The sequence below is a fragment of the Saimiri boliviensis genome, chromosome 14, assembly GCF_048565385.1.
Source record: "Saimiri boliviensis isolate mSaiBol1 chromosome 14, mSaiBol1.pri, whole genome shotgun sequence".
NCBI lineage: Eukaryota > Metazoa > Chordata > Mammalia > Primates > Cebidae > Saimiri > Saimiri boliviensis.
This window is the reverse complement of record NC_133462.1, coordinates 22697594-22718536: the sequence shown is the minus strand read 5'-3', so window position 1 is coordinate 22718536 and position 20943 is coordinate 22697594. Positions and strand designations below refer to the sequence as shown.

Below are 20943 nucleotides of genomic sequence, written 5' to 3'. Positions count from 1 at the left end.
AAAAAAAAAAAAAATCCTATTCCAAGAGGGAAATAACCAAAAGAGGATTTGGGAGGGTGAAAAATGTTTGTGACCTAATGAAACTTAAATTAGGCCAAGCATAGTGGCTCACGCCTGTAATCCCAACACTTTGAGAGGTTGAGGTGGGTGGATCACCTGAGATTAGGAGTTTGAGACCAGCCTGGCCAACATGGTGAAACCTCATCTATACTAAAAGTACAAAAATTAGCCAGGTGTGGTGGCACGTGCCTGTAATCCCAGCTACTTGGGAGGCTGAGGCAGGAGAATCACTTGAACTCAGGAGGCAGAGGTTGCAGTGAGCTGAGATCACACCACTACACTCCAGCCTGGGTGACAAAGTGAGTCTTCATCTCAAAAAAAAAAAACAATAATAACTAAAATGTTAAAAATGAAACTTAAATTAACTAACTCCTAAGTAGGTGCCTCTACGGCAGGGTTCCCTTGGGTGGGAGGTGGGATGTCCCCTGCACGTAGAACCCACACAGCCAAATGACATGCCCGCCTGGGAACAGCTGCATAAAATCCCATGCCCAGTGGCTCCCATGCAGCCAGCATGCTGCGACACAGTGCAGGAGGGGGACGGCCACACAGTCACCTGTAAAGAGCAGCCTTTATCTTTGGTTGCCAGTAACTGCACTGCTCCTCAAAACTAACCACATCAAAACAGCATGTCACCTCTGCCACCAGGAGGGCCTGCTTCTGGGAGAAGACGGCGCCCCTGCCCCCAAGGATGCCAAGGCGCTGCAGTACAAACCCGTACCTGAACTCTGGTTTCACACCAATATCTTTCTGCTGAAGATCTTGAAGGCTTCTTGTGATTTTGTTAAAGGCAGCATCCTAACAACAGATATTAACGAAGCTTCAAATTTCTCAAAAAGCATAGAAGGAAGCTTCCAACTTGGGTGATAGTGACTGGGAACCTACTTCGCTTGCCTCCATGGTCCCCACATATTTAAAGATCAGGTCGTAAATTTCATGATGGACGTATATCTGTGGAATCAACAGACCCCATTCAGGGTGTGAGCGGGCAACAGGGAGCGCCTCCCAGCCTCTCCGCCCCGCCCTCACCTCCACTGCCTGCTTCATCAGGCTCATCTGGGTCTCCTGCTTGGCGAGCATTTTCTAGAGGGCAAGGGAATCACAGTGAAAGGGCTTGGATTTGTATGGGGTGCACCACCACTCGCCCTCTCGGAAGCCTTGTTGCTTACCAGGTGAGAGTCCCGCAGAAGCTGCTGGAGGCATTTGGTGTAGAGAGCATTCGCTGAGTCCTAAACCACACAGAGCAGAAGGACAGGCCACCCTTACTCGCAAGGCCAGGACACAAGAGCCGGAACTGGTAACTCGCCCAGGGCTTCAGGTGCTAACACAAGCTTTATCAAGTCAATTACATGATTTTTCTTAACTTTTTTTTTTCAGGTGTATATGCATTAAAAACAGGAGAAACTTGCTCTGGGGGTTAACACAGAGGATAATAGTATTCGTTTTTATATTTCCTCATGACTTACAACACTTCATTTGTTTTTTAATTTTTTTTTTTTTTTTTTTTTTTTTTGAGACGGAGTTTCGCTCTTGTTACCCAGGCTGGAGTGCAATGGCACGATCTCGGCTCACCGCAACCTCCGCCTCCTGGGTTCAGGCAATTCTCCTGCCTCAGACTCCTGAGTAGCTGGGATTATAGGCATGCGCCACCATGCCCAGCTAATTTTTTGTATTTTAGTAGAGACGGAGTTTCACCATGTTGACCAGGATGGTCTCGATCTCTTGACCTCGTGATCCACTCGCCTCGGCCTCCCAAAGTGCTGGGATTACAGGCTTGAGCCACCGCGCCCGGCCTGTTTTTTAAATTTTATTTATTTATTTTGAGATGGAGTCTCCCTCTGTTGCCAGGCTGGAGTGCAGTGGCGCAATCTCGGCTCACTGCAACCTCCACCTCCCAGGTTCAAGTGATTCTCCTGCCTTGGCATCCCAACTAGTTGGGACTACAAGTGCATGCCACCACCCCCTGCTAATTTTTGTCTTTTTAGTAGAGACGGGGTTTCACCATGTTGGCCAGGATGGTCTCGATCTCTTGACCTTGTAATCCGCCCACCTTGGCCTCCCAAAGTACTGGGATTACAGGCATGAGCCACCACACCTGGCCCGCTTCATTTTTTTTTAGAGACAGGGTCTCACTTTGTCACCCCAGACTAGAGTACAGTGGTGTGACCACAGCGTGCTGTAGTCCCAAACGCCTGGACTACCCTGACTCGGCCTCCCAAGTAGCTGAGAATGCACATGCATGCTACCACGCCTGGCTAATTTTTGTATTTTCTATAGCAAGGGGGTCTTTTTATGTTGCCCAGACTGGTCTTGAACTCCCGGCCTCAAGGGATCCTCCCGCCTCAGCCTCCCAAAGTGCTGGGAAGACAGGCTTGCACCATCATGCCCAGCTAAACTACTTTTATAGTTAGAGAGAAATATTTTTAAAAGACTTCAAACAGTAAGGCAGCACCCAGCAGTTCTGGAGGAAACTGAGGGCTCCCAGCACCCTGCACTGAACCGAGACAGGCATGCCAGGCAGAGGACAGCATGGCTACTGACTATGTGGTGACGAAGGCTCTTTCTCTCGCATTCTCGGAACATTCGGTGGAAAGAGGCGATGTTCCTGTCAAATCGCTCGGAGTGTCTTCCCAAGAATTCTCTCACATCCTCAATGGTTTTCAGGGAAAAGGGATCTGAGGGAGCCAAAGGCTCTTCTGAAAAAAGAAACAGGTCAGGCCAGCTGCTGAAGCCTCTGTTGGTTCCTGACTCTTTGTCCTATCCTACAGGGTCTAGGGCCTCTGGAGAGAAGGGCACATGTCCTTATTTCAAGACACTGCACAAGAATAGCCCAGTTACAGGACACCCTGGGGTCCAGAGAGCCTGGTCCTCTCAAGGCCTCTTCCGGGGACAAAAACAAACTATCTGGGACGATGGGCAAGACCCCAATTCCTGACAATAAGAGCATCAGTGTGCATCCAGCACATTGTTATCTCAGTTTTCTGGGGCAAAAGAAGAATAATTATTTATTAAAAATAACGAGATCTCAAAGAGGAGCAATGCTGGGACCAGGCGTTGTAAGAGCCAGCCCTGAAGCTGAGACCCAGAGACAAAGCCGGGGCTACTGCTTTGTACCACTCAGAGGGCAACAGTCACATCCCACAGGGATCACAGGCAGGCTGAGGTCTTTGTGAATGCTGTGTCCTGGACGTGTGCAGTGCCCAACCTGTGTAACAGCAGCCCCGATCCACACCTCCGTAGCTCAGTGACTTTAAGTTCTAGGAGGAACCACTGAAAACAATTATATAGGTCTCCATGTGGCTCCTGAGTATTTTCCAGGAGGTTTAACCTTTTTAAAAAATAATTTTTTTAAAAATTATTTTTAAAGACAAGAGTCTTGCTCTGTGATCATGGCTCACTGCAGCCTTGAACTCCTAGACTCAAGTGACCCTCCCACCTCAGCCTTTTGAGTAGCTGAGACTACAGGCACACACCACCATGCCCGGCTAATTTTTTTTTTAACTTCTTATTTATTATTTTTTGAGACAAAGTCTTACTCTGCACCCCACACTGGAGTGCAGTGGCACAATCTTGGCTCACCGTAACCTCTGCCACCCAGGTTCAAGTGATTCTCTTGCCTCAATCTCCCAAGTAGCTGGGATTACGGGCGCACACTACGGCACCCAGCTAATTTTTTTTGTATTTTTAGTAGAGACAGAGTTTCACCATGTTGGCCAGGCTGATCTTGAGCTCCTGACCTCAGGTAATCCACCTGCCTTGGCCTCCCAAAGTGCTAAGATTACACGCGCGGGCCACTGCACCTGGCCTACTTTTTATTTTTGAGATAGAGTCTCACTCTGTCACCCAGGATAGAGTGCAATGGAGTGATCTCAGCTCACTGCAACCTTTGCCTTCTGGGTTCAAGCAGTTCTCCTGCCTCAGCCTCCCGAGTAGTTTGGATTATAGGTGTGCGCCACCACACCCAGCTAAATTTTGTATTTTTAGTAGAGCTGGGGTTTCATCATGTTGGCCAGGTTGGTCTTAAATACGAGGCCTCAAGTAATCTGCCCACCTCAGCCTCCCAAGGTGCTGGGATTACAGGCAAGAGACACCATGCCCGGTCTGATTATTTTATTTTTTTATAGAGACATGGTCTTACTATGTTGTCCCGGCTGGTTTTGAACTCCTGGCATCAGTGATCCTCACACCTTGGCCTCCCAAAGTGCAGGGATTATCGGTGTGAGCCACCATGCCTCACCTTGCCTAACCTTTAGACAGTTAAGTCAGGAAAAAGTTCAACAAACACATTTCTCTAAAACAGGAGAAAAGGGTTTTTCCTCCTGGAATACCTGAACTCTCTCTCTTTTCCAAAGGATGGGCTATACACAGGATGCTGAAACTCTCTTCTTTTTCATTGTAGAAAGTTTCTTCAAAGAGAATGGGCACTGAGAGAAGACAGGCAAAACCAGCTCCTAATTTAATCCTGTTTCCTTGTATAAAGACATCCTGCAAACAAGAAAGCCGTCACTGCACCAGCGGCTGGTGGCAACCATGTCCCGCTCTCAGCCTGGCCCCCCATGTGGCACTTAACCAGACCCTACAGCCTTCACCCCAGTGTGGACACAAATGCTCTCCTGTTTTGCTCACTTTGATACGAAAATGTTTCCTCTTTGTTTACCTAGTAGCTGTGGCTACAAAATACCTGGCTCATTTTTATTTTATTTTTTTCTTTTGAGACAGAGTCTCACTCCATCACCCAGGCTGGAGTGCAGTGGGACAATCACGGCTCACTGCAACCTCTGCCTCCCAGGGTCAAGCAATTCTCCTGCCTCAGCCTCCTGAGTAGCTGGGACTACAGGCACCCGCCGCCACCACGCCCAGCTAATTTTTCTATTTTTAGTAGAGATGGGGTTTCACCATGCTGGCCAGGCTGGTCTCGAACTCCCAGCCTCAGGTGATCCACCCGGCTTGGCCTCCCTGAGTGCTGGGATTGCAGACGTGAGCCAGTGCGCCCACCCACACAATGTATCGGTTCATCTTTTCAGTTTCCTTCGCTTGGAACAGTGCCTCAGTCTTTTCTTTGCCTTTCAGGACACTGACATTTTTGTTTTGTATTGCAGACTCTCCCTCCATGTTTGGGAGGGTTTGTCTGATGTGTCTTGACAATTACATTACAGTTACACATTTCTGATAGGAATATCCTGAAAGGGGTGTTTTATCTCCCTCTGTGTATCCTGGTGGAAGGCACATGATGTCAGCTTTTTTAACTGTCGATGTTAACCATGGGATATGTGTTGTGTTGTTCCATATTGTTTTGCTTTTAAAGCGGAAGCAGGTAGGTTCTGAGAGGGGGAGACTTTCTTCCCATTCAGGAATGGCCTGTTTTCCCTGGCATCCCCGGGGTCAGGATAGCCCGGCCACACTGTGCTCACTGGGGCAGAGACTGTGCTCAGACACGGCAGGCGAGGCTTGTGGCGCTGTGACGGGGAGAGGAAGCACGGGGTTGTCAGTGTGTCTGCTCTGCCCTGCGGCTCATGAGACACGCTGCTGTTTTCCTGCCAGAGATCTGCTGACCCCAGCTGTCAGTTGCCTCTTAATTGATTTGTTCTCTTTTGAGCCGTGCAGAGAGCAGCAGGTAGGACTCAGCCCTAGGTATACTGCAGCACCAGATTATTTCCATCTCTTACACAGGGAGAGCTTTCCTACTTTTCCTTTTCACAAAGAACACAGGACTTCTACTCAAGAAATAGCTCAATGCTTTTTCTGTTGCAACATTTAAAACGGATCCAGGCCGGGTGCAGGGGCTCACGCCTGTAATCCCAGCACTTTGGGAGGCCAAGGTGGGCGGATCACAAGGTCCATCCTGGCCAAAATGGCGAAACCCCATCTCTACTAAAAATATAAAAATCAGCTGAGCGTGGTGGTGTGCGCCTGTACTCCCAGCTACTCGGGAGGCTGAGGCAAGGGAATTGCTTGAACCCGGGAGGTGGAGGTTGCAGTGAGCCGAGATCGCACCATTGCACTCCAGCCTGGCAATGGCGCAAGACTCTGTCTCAAAAAAAAAAAAAAAAAAAAAAAAGAAGATTTAAAATAATGATATGTATCAAGAGAGATAAAAACCAATGTGGCAAGAACATTAACAGCTTAAGGGGAGGCATGTTTAAGAGTTTTTTCAACTTTACTACAACATACGAAATTATTTCAAATCGAAAAGGTTGTTTATTGGGTGGGGTTTTTTTTTTAGACAGATTCTCGCTCTGTTGCCTCGGCTACAATGTGGCAGCACAATCATGGCTTACTGCAAGCTCAAACTCCTGGGCTCAAGCGATTCTCCTACCTCTGCCTCCCAAGCAGCTGGGACTACAAGTACACACCACCACACCTGGCTAATTTTTTTGTTTTTATTTTTGGCAGAGATAGGGTGTCACTGTGTTGTCCAAGCTGGTCTCAAACTCCTGGCCTCAAGCGATTCTCCTGCCTCAGCCTCCCAAAGTGCTGGGATTACATGGTACTTTGGTGCAGTGGTGTGAGCCACCATGCCCAGCTGAAAACAAAAAGCTTTTAAAAACTAAAATACTCATCACTGATGTCCTATTTGGGGCCAAGAAACTGACAAGCTTTTCATGGCACTGGGATAAAACAGCTTCCTCTGGCTCAGACAGTGGCAAAGAGGAGGTGTTCCAGCAACTCACGGCAGAAACTCATTACAGGGTCAGGTAGAGACGCCCTGAGCCTCAGGTCCTCCAAGTCAGCAGCTGGGGTCCCGCTCACTGTCACCACTTCCCTTTCCTCCACCACAAAGGCAGGGTCCCTCCCGCTCCCCAGGAGGCTGCAGTGCATGTTAAATGCCACCACTGCCAGTAGCTGTGAAAGGCTGAGAACGGGACTCTGTTCCCTCCCCTCTGCCCCCAAACACCGCGTAGGTGAGCCTGGCCAACCCACCAAGAAATGAATACCTTTCCATTTAAGGTCTGAAAATGCTCTTCCACAGGTATCAAAATGTAGGACTCAAACTGACAAGTAGACTGGATGCCTCTCGGCAGGCTTCCTTTGCAAGGTACTAAGACCTGGAAAAAAACAATTTGGGGAAACATTACAGAGATGTGCCATTTACCACCTCGACAAAACAGAGTGTACCCAAAGGTGCCCCAGCTGGACACAGAGACCTGCTGTTCCCACACAGGGACCTGCTGGCAGAGAGAATGCCTGAGGTGCCTTGCCAACACGGCCACAGTGGCTGCCAGCTGAGCTAATCTGCCGTTGCTGCTCCTGTTTTTGCTGTTGTGATGGAAGCAGCCTCGCCCCACCACAGGCCGAGGGGGGAAGAGAACTACACAAAGCCTTCTCCACCTTCAGATGTGGAGGCAGACGGCTCCTTCCCACACTGGCTCGGTCCCCCCACAGCTAGTAGCCCCAGGCTCTCTCTCTCTTCTCAACATTGCAGTTACAAGGACTCAGGGGCTCAGGGACAAGTCCAGACAAAGAGAGCAGCACTTGGAAAGTACAGAAAAGAGAAGCTAAGAAATCACACATTCTCCCATCATTCAAAAAAGAAACACAGCCGAGCGCGGCGGCTCACGCCTGTCATCTTAGCACTTTGAGAGGCCAAGGCGGGCAGATCACTTGAGGTCAGGAGTTCAAGACCAGGCTGGCCAACATGGTGAAATCCCAGCTCTACTAAAAATACAGAAATTAACTGGGCGTGGTGGCGCACGCCTATAATCCTAGCAGTTTGAAAGGCTGAGGCGGGAGGATCACTAGAGTTCAGGAGTTGGAGACCAGCCTGGCCAACATGGTGAAACCCAGTCTCTACTAAAAATACAAAAATTAGCTGGATGCAATGGTGTGTGCCTGGAATCCCAGCTACTCAGGAGGTTGTGTTTGAGCCCAGGAGGTGGACGTTGCAGTGAGCTGAGATTGCACCATGGCAGAGCAAGATTCTGTCTTTTTTTTTTTTTTAAAAAAAAAAAAAAAAAAAAAAGAACAAATGGATACATGGAGGATGGTTTCCTTCTAATCTTTTCTTTGTTGTTTTTTTGTTTGGTTTTTTTTTTTTTGGTGTTTTTTTTTTTTTTTTTTTTTTTTTTTTTTTTTTTTTCAGTTTTTTTTGGAGACAGGGTCTAGATCTCTCACCCAGAAGTGCAGTGGCGAGATTTCAGCTCACTACAACCTCTGCCTCCCAGGGCCAGGTGATCCTCCCACCTCAGCCTCCTAAGTAGCCGGGACTACAGGCATGTGCCACCATACCTGGTGAATTTTTTTGTTTCATTTCTGTTTTTGTTTTTTGTTTCTTTAGTACAGATAGGGTTTTATCATGTTGCCCAGGCTGGTTGCAAACTCCTGGATTCCAGCGATCTACCTGCCTCAGCCTTCCAAAGTGCTAGGATCATAGGCATGAGCCCCCATGCCCCACCAAAGAGTGCATTCTTATATGCTATATACTTAGATTACACAGTGATTTACCCCACAGTGTCTTGAACATGATATATTTACATCTTAGACCATGGCCAGCCGCACTACTAATTATTATTATTTCTATATATATTTTTTGAGATGGGGTCTCACTCTGTTACCTACGCTGGAGTGCAGTGGTGCAATCACTCTAAACGCACTAAAAGCTGCATTTTATGGGGAAAAACAAAAGGAGCCAGGTGTGGTGGCTCACGCCTATAATCCCAGCACTTCGGGAGGCCAAGGCAGGTGGATCACTTGAGTCCAGGAGTTCAAGACCAGCCTGGGTGACATGGCAAAACCCCATCTCTACAAGAAATACAAAAATTAGCCAGCCATGGTGTTGTATGCCTGTAGTCCCAACTACCTAGGAGGCTAAGGCAGGAGGATCACTTGAGCCCAGGAGACAGAGTTGGCAGTGAGCCAAGATCACACCACTGCACTCCAGCCTGGGTGATAAATAAGACCCCATTTCAAAAGAAAGCAAGGAAGGAAAAAAAGAAAAGTCAAATAAAAGCAAGACTCTTGCATGAGTGGCACCTACTCCAGGGCGCCCTCCTGCCTCCTCCCCAGGCTGGAATAGGCACTCCACAGCTGCCCACGCTGCCTTCCGCCCTGACACTCATTCCTCTGGCCTGCAAATGGCCTGTTTCTGGAATTCCCTGAAGGCGTGTCAGGTTCCCCACTAATCGAGTAACCCTGAAACTCAGCACGGTGCCTGGTGTGGAGTGCATGGCCACGGCTTGTTGGAATCATTTATACTAAATAATTCCTGAGAACTGGAGCAAGGGTCTCAGCAACCTTAGCCTAGATGAAAAGTCAGTTCCTGAGGCTTAGAAAACATGCCCTAGGCTCCCAAACTAAACCCCCAGAGCCTACTTACCCCATTAAATCAGACACCTCAATAAAAGGACCAAGCTTAATATTACTCCTTTGAAATTGCTGTTTTTCCTGCAGGCAAATGGGCAGGTCCCCTGCTGCACCTGGAAAGCCTGGAGGACTTTCAACCCTGCACTAGAGGCCCAGGGACGCAGACCTGCCCAGCCTGCTCTGAGGATGCCGCAGGTGCATAATTAGCTGGATAGTTGTAAGCACAGCGGTGACTTTTAGAAGCAGTGGGGGTGTCACCGGCCTCTGAGACTGAAATTTGAAATTTGGGTGAACACAGAAGGCGCCTCCACTGTCCAACCAGAGAGGAGAGGAGGGCAGGAAGAAGACACCTGCCTGAATACAGGGTCATCCCCACAAAAGGAGCACCTGAGAAGGAAGGCACCTGAAGACGCGGCTGGGTGGGGGTAGGGGCCAGGGGAGGGACAAGAGTGGGGGCGGGGGAGGGAGAAGCAGTCGAGCCACGCCCTCAGCGGCCCCACACACACTGCTGCAGGGCCACACAGAGATGAGGTGGTCCAGCAGGCTGGACACAGAAGTGTGATGCAGTTCACTCTGTGGGACACTCACGTTTGTAAGTGGTGATTTCACATTTTTTGGAGCCTAATAAAGGACTCTGATCCCCTAGGGCAGACTCAAGGGCAGTCAAACTTGGTACAAGGTCACAACCAGCTTTGCAACATAGCAAGACTCCCATCTCTATCTCTGTCAAAATACTAAAAATGAAATAGTTGGTACAATGACCACAATTCATGAAAAGATATTTGGCATTCAACTGCTAAAGCCACAGGGATTCCTCAGAGGTGACAGAAAGGATGACATTTTCCTGGAGACCATCGGGATATCTGACTTTTTCTTTCAATCTATAAACATGGGTAGAGCATGAGTACAGATTGGACAGGGGTGGGCCCACGTCCCTCATCACACGGATGAGAGGGGGCCGGCATGGGCCAGCAAACCTGACTGGTGTGACAGAGACACCAGCTCCTGCACTCTGCTGATTTCTGCTGAGAAGCTGGCCTCCCTGATTCTTTAAGAATTTTCTTTTTTTAAAGATGGGGTCTCAGGCCGGGCACGGTGGCTCAAGCCTGTAATCCCAGCACTTTGGGAGGCCGAGGCGCGTGGATCACAAGGTCAAGAGATCGAGACCAACCTGGTCAACATGGTGAAACCCTGTCTCTACTAAAAATACAAAAAATTAGCTGGGCATGGTGGTGCGTGCCTATAATCCCAGCTACTCAGGAGGCTGAGGCAGGAGAATTGCCTGAACCCAGGAGGCGGAGGTTGCGGTGAGCCGAGATCGTGCCATTGCACTCCAGCCAGGGTAACAAGAGCGAAACTCCATCTCAAAAAAAAAAAAAAAAAGACAGGGTCTCACTATGTTGCCCAGGATGGAATGCAGTGGCTATTCAGAGGTACAATCCCACTACTGATCGGGGGTTTTGGTTTGGTTTGGTTTGTTTTTCTGCGACAGAGAGTCTTGCCCTGTCACCCAGGCTGGACTGCAGTGGTGCAATCTCGGCTCACTGCAACCTCCACCTCCAGGGTTCAGCTGATTCTCATGCCTCAGTCACCAGAGCAGCTGGGATTACGGGCATGCACCACCACACCTGGCTAATTTTTATATTTTTAGTAGGAATGGGGTTTCACCATGTTGGCCAAGCTGGTCTTGAACTCCTGACCTCAAATGCCTCGGCCTCCCAAAGTGCTGGGATTACAGATGTGAGCCACAGCGCCTGGCCAATGAAGTGCTTTTCGGTTACAAGTCATGGGATCCCACTCAAACCCACTTTAGCAAAAGGGGAATTTTAAATGAACTTTTCTCCCTTGTCGCCTTCCTTTTGGGGACAACAGAAGATAGAGACTCTTCTTAGGCTCTGCCATCCTGGGTTCCCCACAGAACCCCAGACCCTCACTCCAGCTCCTCCTGAAATCCAAGGCATTTACGAGGAACTGCTTGAGTCCACATAGGGCAGCAGTGAGCCTCTGGTCTTCCTCGGCCTTCTTTGGTGAACCTGAATCAGTGAGGTTGCCAGGCATGCTGGTGCACGTCTGTAATCCCAGCTACTCAGGAGGCTGAGGTGGGATAATCGTTAGTGCCCAGGAGCTCTAGGATGTCGTGAGCTATGCTGATTGCATTTCCACACTAAGTTTGGCATTAATTTGGTGACCTCCCAAGAGTAGGGGACCACCACCAGGCTGGAAATGGAGCAGGTCAAAACTCCTGTGCTAGGCCAGGCACGGGGTGGCTCACGCCTGTAATCCCAGCCGAGGCAGGTGGATCACTTGAGGTCAAGAGTTCAAGACAAGCCTGGTCGACATGGTGAAACCATGTCTCTACTAAAAATACAAACATTAGCCAGGCATGGTGGTGGGCATCTGAGCCAGGAGCAAGTAAGCTGAGGCAGGAGAATTGCTTGAACCCAGGAGGCAGAAGTTGCAGCAAGTCGAAACAGCCACTGTGTTCCAGCCTGGGCGACACAGTAAGACTCCATCTCAAAAAAAAAAAAAATTACAAAAAATTAGACAGGCATGGTAGAGTGTGCCTATTGTCTCAGCTGCTCAGGAGTTTGAGGTGGGAAGATTGCCTAAGCCTGGGAAGCAGAGGTAGCAGTAAGCCCTGACTGTGTCACTGCACTTCAGCCTAGGCAATAAAGGCCCTGTCTCCAAAAAAAAAGAAAGAAAAGCCCCAAGTGACAGTCACCAAGGCTCAGTAACACCATGCTGAGCAAGACAGAGTTTCCCTAAAGAGCTTCCACAGAAATAACTACGCACAGCATGACACTTCCAGAAAGCCAGATAAAGATACATATGAAAATATGCACTTGTCTAGACAGTAGTTTAAAATATCATACAACGAAGACAGGGAGGAAATATTCCCGCGCTACAGCCAGGCCTTCCCTAATCCATGCCTGCTCTGCGTCCTGCACTTTTCCGCTGCGACACTCACCACCACGGTCGTTAATATGCCCTTGCCCAGTGAATGCCCATCTCTCACACTCGAATTTAAGCTCCATGAGGAGAAAGATGGTGATCTAGGGCCAAGCATGGCGGCTCAGGCCTGTAATCCCAGCACTTTGGGAGGCTAAGGCAGGAAGATCACTCGAGGCCAGGGGTTCAAGACCAACCTGGGCAACATTTATGTCTACAGGAAATTAAAAACCAGCCAGGCGTGGCAGCATAGGCTGTGGTCCCAGCTACTTGGGAGGCTGAGGTAGAAAAACTGCTTGAGCCTAGAGGTTTGAGGCTGCAGTAAGCCGTGTTCACGTCACTGCACTCTAGCTCAGCCTGGGGGACAGAGCAAGACCTATTTAAAAAAAAAAAAAAAAAGATTGCAATATATGTTCCTATTTCTTGGTGAATCCCCACATCAAGCAAAGTACCTTGCATACAGCAGCCTTTAATAATGGTTGTGAAATGAACAGATGACAATGAATGTCTCTGGCAAATTTTATGACATTTTTATTTGGAAAGAGCTATACTCTCTAATTTTTTTAATAATGAACTTTTTGAGCCGGGCGCGGTGGCTCAAGCCTGTAATCCCAGCACTTTGGGAGGCCGAGGCGGGTGGATCACGAGGTCAAGAGATCAAGACCATCCTGGTCAACATGGTGAAACCCCGTCTCTACTAAAAATACAAAAAAATTAGCTGGGCATGGCGGCGCGTGCCTGTAATCCCAGCTACTCAGGAGGCTGATGCAGAAGAATTGCCTGAACCCAGGAGGCGGAGGTTGCGGTGAGCTGAGATCGCGCCATTGCACTCCAGCCTGGGTAACAAGAGCGAAACTCCGTCTCAAAAAAAAAAAAAAATGAACTTTTTGACTTCTAAAATCTAAAGTAAGAAGGTTGTCGTGAAGAAGTATGAATCACAAAAGTAATCATAAAAACTGGAAAAGATGTCAAGAAACCTAGTTTCTCTTTGGAGGCTAAGGCAGGTGCATCACTTGAGGCCAGAAGTTTGAGACCAGCCCAGCCAACGTGGTGAAACCCCGTCTCTACTAAAAATATAAACAAATTAGCTGGGCATGGGGACTGGCACCTGTAACCCCAGCTACCCGGGTGGCTGAGGGAAACTGCTTGAACAAGGAAGGCAGAGGTTGTAGTGAGTCAAGATTATGGCACTGCACGCCAGCCTGAGCGACAGAGTGAGTTTCTGTCTCAAAAAAAAAAAAAAAAAAAGAAACATAGTTTCTGATGGCAGAGCTTGGCCTGGGCAAAATGAAAGTCAATTCCAGGCTAAGCACAGAGGCTCACACCTGTAATCCCAACACTTTGGGAAGCCGAGGTGGGCGGATCACCTGAGGTTGGGAGTTTAAGACCAGCCTGGCCAACATGGATAAAACCCCATCTCTACAAAAATAGAAAAACTAGCTGGGTGTGGTGGCACACGCCTGCAATGCCAGCTACTCAGGAGGCTGAGGCAGGAGAATCACTTGAACCCGGGGGGTGGAGGTTGCTGTGAGCCGAGATCACGCCCTGTACTCCAGCCTGGGCCACAGAGCAAGACTGTCTCAAAATAATTAATAAATAAAAATAACAATAAATGAAAGTCAATTCTAGTGTCCCTGAGAGGCAGCTGAAAACCTGAAGCCACACTCAGCTAACCTGACTTCTCCTTCGGTTCAAATTCTCGGCCACCTCACATACCTGAGTAGAGTCACCCCACAGGATAAGAGAAGCGGATGCCCATTTGAGAGAGCAGGGGATGGCCGGGTGTGGTGGCTCACGCCTGTAATCCCAGCACTTTGGGAGGCTAAGGCTGGTGGATCCCGAGGTCAAGAGGTTGAGACCATCCTGGCCAACATGGTGAAACCCTGTCTCTACTAAAAGCACGAAAATTAGCTGGGCATGGTGGCACACACCTGTGGTCCCAGCTACTTGGAAGGCTGAGGCAGAAGAACTGCTTGAATCCCGGAGGCGGAGGTTGCAGTGAGCCGAGGTTGCGCCACTGCACTCCAGCCTGATGACAGACCGAGACTCTGTCTCAACAACAACAAAGAAAGAGGGGACAATGAACAAAAAGAAGGCAGAAAACTCCTCAAGCAGAGGCCAGAGACAACACAACTGAACCCAGGACACTGTGTCCCCAAGTGCTGTCTAAATAGGATGCCTGCCAAGTTCACTGACCGAAGAACTGGAAAGACCCACAATGCGGGGCCCATCCTCCATCCAGGCAGATGCCCCCACCACGACAGGCAACAGTGTCTCCTGCCTGCTTCTCTTATTCCTGTTACCTGGCTGCCCCTGGAGGCTTCTGAGGTTGTAGCCTCTACCAGAAAAGTCCTTTCATCATGGTGCTTTCCCTTGGGAAAAACCTTTCAAAGCAGTGTATGAATGTGTTTACTTGGTCCCTTATTCTATGAGGGTGAGCACCTACCTCCCAGACAGACCAGGACTCAGGGAGCAACTGATTTCAACCCTGGAGAAACCCCCATAGGCGGGAGAGAAACAAGAGAGACGAAGGTGAGCACCGAAGCCTGAGACCGAGTGTCACTGGGGGTGCTCCATGAAACGGCACAATTAGTCACAGGTGGGGCCAGGAGTTCAGAGAAAGGATTACAGTCTGGGCTGCAGTCCCAGGAGGCTTCCTGGAGGGAGCGGCTTATAGGGGCCCCTTGCTGCTTACTCACAGACCAAGCATGGTGCTGGAAGCTTGGTAAGCTGGGCCTTAGTCTACCACGTGTCTGGAACCACTAACGCCTCAGGACAAGCCCTGAGGCTCAGTGCACTTACAATGCCATGGATTTGGGCCACCTTGCTGCACAAGTCGGGACGCCACTTTTGCAGAGCCAGATAGAAAGGATTTTTCAGGAGGTCTTCATCATACAGAGCCATATGGACTTCAGAGGGGTCAGGGCAAATCTCCTGCAACGAGGGAGGGAAAAGCAGTGAATGGCCATTCACAAGTTTACATAACACATCAAAGTCTGCATCTGGCATTTTCTTCTTTTTTGAGACGGAGTCTTACTCTGTCACCCAGGCTGGAGTGCAGTGGCGTGATCTTGACTCACGGCAACCTCCACCTCACGGGTTCAAGCGATTCTCCTGGCTCAGCCTCGGGAGTAGCTGGGATTATAGGTGTGGCCACCACATCCGCTAATTTTTTTATTTTAAGTAAAGTCAGGTTTTCCCATGTTGGCCAGACTGGTCTTGAACTCCTGACCTCAGGTGATCTGCCCACCTCAGCCTCCCAAAGTGCTGACATTATAGGCATGAGCCATCGCACCCAGCCTGCATCTGACAATTTCTAAAGAGCATTCTCAAAAAAAAAAGGATTCATGACACGCAATTTTCTTCTCCCACAGACTCACTCCACCAGGAAATCTCAAATGTAACCCAACAATTCCAAGATGACCTATTTATTGGCTAATGTGTAAATCATGTTCAGAAAATCTTGTTAAACTCCTGGCTAAAGTATAAATGGCTATTTTTAGAACATCCTACATGACCAAAATTATGACATTCTCAAGATACTCATGTATTTTTAATGAAATGTTTTAGCACACGGAAAAGTACTGAGTGACGGTGCAAACCTAGCACCAGAATTAAGGAATCATCACGTTTTGCGATGTTTGCCTCAGATTTTCTTCTAAGAAATAAACTAGAAGCCAGGTGTGGTAGTTCATGCCTGTCATCTCAGCACTTTGGGAACCTGAGGCAGGAGGATTCCCATGAGCCCAGGAGTTCAAGACCGGCCTGGGGAATACAGCAAAACCCCCGTCTCTACAAAAATAAAACAATTATCTGGGTGAGGTGCCATATGCCTTTAGTCCCAGCTACTTGGAAGGCTGAGGCAGGAGGATTGCTTGAGCCCAGGAGCTGGAGACCAGCCTGGATAATATGGCAAGGTACTATCTCCATAAAAATTAAAATAATAAAATTTCTGTTAGTTGAGCAACACAGAGGAAACCGGAGTGAACCGAGAGCTTAGTGACCAACATGAACCTCTTCAACAAGCCCCAAGAGTGAGATGACCCCGGAGGGGCTGCGGAAGTGAGAGGAGGAGGAATTTAACATGGGGCCACTCTCTGTGCTCACTCAGTCCGTCAAGAACAACACCCAAGTGCTCATCAACTGCCACAACAATAAGAAGCTCCGGGGCTACGTGAAGGCCTTGGATTGGCACTGCAACATGGTGCTGGAGAACGTGAAGGAGATGTGGACTGAGGTACCCAAGAGCGGCAAGGGCAAGAAGAAGTCCAAGCCAGTCAACAAAGACCGCTACATCTCCAAGATGTTCCTGCGTAGGGACTCAGTCATCGTCGTCCCAAGGAACCCACTTATCGCCGGCCAAGTAGGAGCCACCTATGCCTATCAGTCAACAGAACTCACTCCCCCGTCCTACAGAGACCGCTGCTGCTGGTGTTGAGAATAAAGCTCTGTGTTTTTTTAAGCGGTTAAAAAAAAAAAAAAAAATTTCTGTTAGTCTGTGCTATCATCTAGATGTTTATGCCCTCCCAAAACTCGTATATTAAAATCCTAACCCATGGGGGGTGACTAGGGACAAAGGCAGAGCCTTCATGAATAAGATCAGTGCCCTTCATGGATGAGATCAGTGCCCTTACGTGGCTGGGCCCAGTGGCTCAGGCCCATAATCCCAGCACTTTCGAAGGCCAAGGCGGGGTGGATCACCTGAGGTCAGGAGTTCAAAACCAGCATGGTCAACATGGTGAAACCTCGTCTCTACTAAAAAAATAAATAAAAAAAGAACAAAGAAAAAAAAATACAAAAATTAGCTGGGCATGGTGGTGCTCGCCTGTAATTCCAGCTACTAGGGAGGTTGAGGCAGGAGAATCACTTGAACCCAGGTGGCAGAGGTTGCAGTGAGCCGAGATCACGCTACTGCACTCCAGCCTGGGTGACAGAGGAAAACTCCGTCTCAAAAAATAAAGAGAGAAAGAAAGAGGCCTGGGAGAGCTCCTTTGCTCCTCTGGCCACGTGAGGTTACAGAGAACAGCGAGCTGACTATGAAGCAGGCCATCCCCAGACACCCAACCTGCAGGATCTTCACCTTGTACTTCCCAGCCTCCAGCACTGTGAGAAACACATTTCTGTCATTTTCAAGCCACCCAGTCTACAGTGTTTTGTTACAGCAGCCTGCACGGGCTGAGATAGTCTGTGAGTATAAAGTCTTATCCCACTGTTTTTAATTTTCATTGCTTCATTAATTAAATGAACTAAATTTCTTTGTTTATGTTATATAACCTGCTTTATCAGGTCTTTTGCTAGCTTTCCTACTAAATTATTGGCCTTTTTCTTAGGATTGATAGTTCTTTACTCATGTGTATACTAAAGTAAGTTCCAAATATCATCTCCCAGACTAGGTGTGGTAGCTCACGCCTGTAATCCCAGCATTTCGGGAAGATGAGGTAGGAGGACTGCTTGAGGTCAAGAGTTCAAGACCAGCCTAGGCAACATAGAGAGACCCCATCTTTACAAAAAAAATTTTTTTAATTAGCTATGTGTGGTGGTGCGTGTCTATAATCCCACCTACTCAGAGGCTGGGGCAGGAGAATCACTCGGGCCCAGGAGACTGAGGCCACTATGAGCTATGATCACGCCATTGCACTCTACCCTGCATGATGGAGCAAGATGCTGTCTAAAAAAGAAATATATATATATATAATATATATATATACACACACATATATATACGTATACACTCATACCATCTCCTAGTCTGTAACTTGCTTTTTCATTTTGTCAAATGGGTGTTTTCAGAAATAGAAGTGTGCATGTTACTTACTTATTTTGAGACAAGGTTTCACACTGTCACCCAACCTACAGCTACAGTGCAGTGGCATGACTGTAGCTCACCATAACCTTGAACTCCTGGTCTCAAGTGATCTCCCACCTCCCACCTCAGCCTCCAGAGCAGCTGGCACTACAGGTATGTGCCACCACACCCAGCTATTTTGTTATTTTTTGTAGAGATGGGATTTTGCTGTGTTGCCCATGCTGAACTTGAACTCTTGGCCTGATGCAATCCTCCCACCTCGGCCTCCCAAAATGCTGGCATTACAGGTGTGAGTCACTGTGCCTGGCCAGAAGTTTTGATGTAAATGGACAGTCATCCCTCAGTGTACTTGTGGGATTTGGTTCTGGGACCCTCTTGTATACTCAAGTCCATGCATACTCAAGCCCCACAGCTGGGCCTATGGAACTCACACATCTATGTCAGCCCTCCATGTACACAAATTTGCATCCTGTGAATATGGTATTTTCCACCTGAGGTTGGTTGAAAAAAACACATGTAAGTGGACCCACACAGTTCAAACTCATATTGTTCAAGGGTCAATAATAATTGGATTTGACATTCTTTGCCTTTAAGGTCAGTGCTTTTTGGGCCTTAGGACATCTGTAATTGGCATGGCTATCCTCTGGCAGGTCTTTCTGCAAAGTGACTTCACTATTCCCCCATCGGAAAATAGAGTAGGCCGGGCACGGTGGCTCACGCCTTTGGGAGGCTAAGGCAGGCAAATCACTTGAGATCAGGAGTTCAAGACCAGCCTGGACAACATGGTGAAACCCTATCTCTACAAAAATACAAAAATTAGCTAGACATGGTGGCGTGCACCTGTAATCCCAGCTATTTGGAAGGCTGAGGCAGGAGAATCGCTTGAACCCAGGAGGAAGAAGTTGCAGTGACCCAAGATCCTGCCACTGCACTCCAGCTTGGGCAAGAGAGAGAGACTCAGTCTCAAACGAAGGAAGAAGATAAACTCATGTCCCCATTTCACCAGTCCCTGAATTGGAGTCAGCCCTGTGACTTGCTTCAACCAACAGGCAGAAGAGATGCTATACGATTTGTATCAGCCTCAAGAGGTCTTACAGGGGCTGGGCATGGTGGCTCACTCCTGTAATTCCAGCACTTCGGGAGGCCAAGAGAGGAGGATCACTTCAGGAGTTCCAGACCAGCCTAGGCAAAATAGCAAGACCCTGTTTCTACAAATAATAAAATAGAAAAATTATCCAGGCATGCTGGCACATGCCTGTAGTCCAAAATACTCGTGAGGCTGAGATGGGAGAACTGCCTGAGCCCAGGAGTTTGAGGCTGCAATGAACTATGATGGAAACACTGCACTCCAGCCTAGGCAACAGAGTGAGACCCAGTCGCTCTTTTTTTTTTTTGAGACAGAGTTTTGCTGTTGTAGCCCAGGCTGGAGTGCAGTGGCATGATCTCGGCTTACTGCAACCTCCGCCTCCTGGGTTCAAGCAATTATCCTGCCTCAGCCTCCTGAGTAGCTGGGATTACAGGCATGCACCACCACGCCCGGCTAATCATGTATTTTTAGTAGAGACGGGGTTTCTCCATATTGGTCAGGCTGGTCTCAAACCCCTGACCTCAGATGATCTGCCCGCCTTGGCCTCCCAAAGTGCTAGGATTACAGGTGTGAGCCACCGCACCTGGCCAAAACCCCATCTCTTTAAAAAACAAAAACAAAGCCAGGCACAGTGGCTCACACCTGTAATCCCAACAGTTTGGGAGGCCAAAGCAGGTGGATCACTTGAGGTCAGGAGTTTGAGACCAGCCTGGACAACATGGTGAAACCCCATCTCTACTAATATACAAAAATTAGCTGGGCATGGTGGTATGTGCCTGTAATCCCAGCTACTCAGGAGGCTGAGGCAGGAGAATCGCTTGAACCCAGGAGGAAGACGTTGCAGGGAGCCGAGATATACCACCACACTCCAGTCCGGGTGACAAAGCAAGATTCTGTCTCTAAAAAAAAAAAAAAGTCTTAGTGCACTCAAGGAATAAGAAAAGTAAATGAATATACATACATACACACATATATAAGGCCTTGCAGATTCCACTCATTCTCTTGGTACCCCAAGATCCCAATGCTGTGAAGAAGCCCACACGATGAAAGGCATGGGGTCTGAAGAGTGAGGTCCAGGTGACCCAGTGAGCACAGCCAGCCCACCAGCAGAATACAGCCCCTTGAGGGAGCCCAGGTGAGACCAGCAGAGGAACTACCCACTCAGCTCACACAATGTGGGAAGTCATGAATTGTGGCAACCTGAAGTCAGTACATTTTGGACTGGTTTGTTTTACAGCAAAGGCTACCTGAAACCATGTCCTTTCCAGTTTCAAAGCCATAAAAATCATCCTCATGATTTCTAAAAATATTAAAGTTTTCTATTTTTAGGTCTTCAATCCATTTGGAATTTATTTTTGTACATGCTATCAACTGACCGTCTACTTACACTTCTCCATATAGTAAGCCAATTGTGTCGTCATCACTGTTTGAATGTTCTATCCCTTTCACGCTGGTTGATCATGCTACTGGTGTCATACTCCAAGATCCCACGTATGTTTAGCCTGTTTCCAGGCTCTACTCTGTTTCAAGGGTCTCACTGTCACATGTGAGAAATACAATTATGTATATATTACACAGAAATACATAATGTCATTTTAAATTTTCTAGTAGTACATAAAAAACAGGCTGCTATTAATTTTAATTATCTATTGTACCTTAATATATCCAAAATATTGTATTTTCAACATGTGACCATTAATTGTTTGTTTTGTTTTTTAGAGATGGGGTCTTGTTATGTTGC

The 20943-nt window shown here is 48.2% G+C and overlaps 1 protein-coding gene and 1 pseudogene across 5 annotated transcripts in view; one reads left to right on the top strand and one right to left on the bottom strand.

Moving 5' to 3' along the window:
- ANKRD27 (ankyrin repeat domain 27) overlaps nucleotides 1-20943 on the bottom strand; it is a 75416-nt gene that overhangs the window by 42724 nt on the left and 11749 nt on the right. For all 5 annotated transcript variants that reach the window (XM_039466420.2, XM_039466422.2, XM_039466421.2 and 2 more), the window contains exons 2-9: nucleotides 15112-15243; nucleotides 6996-7106; nucleotides 4389-4545; nucleotides 2602-2756; nucleotides 1230-1289; nucleotides 1090-1143; nucleotides 946-1011; nucleotides 782-858 (exon numbers count right to left, since the gene is read on the bottom strand). In XM_039466420.2, coding sequence (XP_039322354.1) covers nucleotides 782-858; nucleotides 946-1011; nucleotides 1090-1143; nucleotides 1230-1289; nucleotides 2602-2756; nucleotides 4389-4545; nucleotides 6996-7106; nucleotides 15112-15213 — 782 coding nt within the window. In that variant the 5' untranslated portion in view covers nucleotides 15214-15243. The remainder of the gene's footprint in view (nucleotides 1-781; nucleotides 859-945; nucleotides 1012-1089; nucleotides 1144-1229; nucleotides 1290-2601; nucleotides 2757-4388; nucleotides 4546-6995; nucleotides 7107-15111; nucleotides 15244-20943) is intronic.
- Nucleotides 16343-16747, top strand: LOC104652828 (small nuclear ribonucleoprotein Sm D2 pseudogene; annotated as a pseudogene).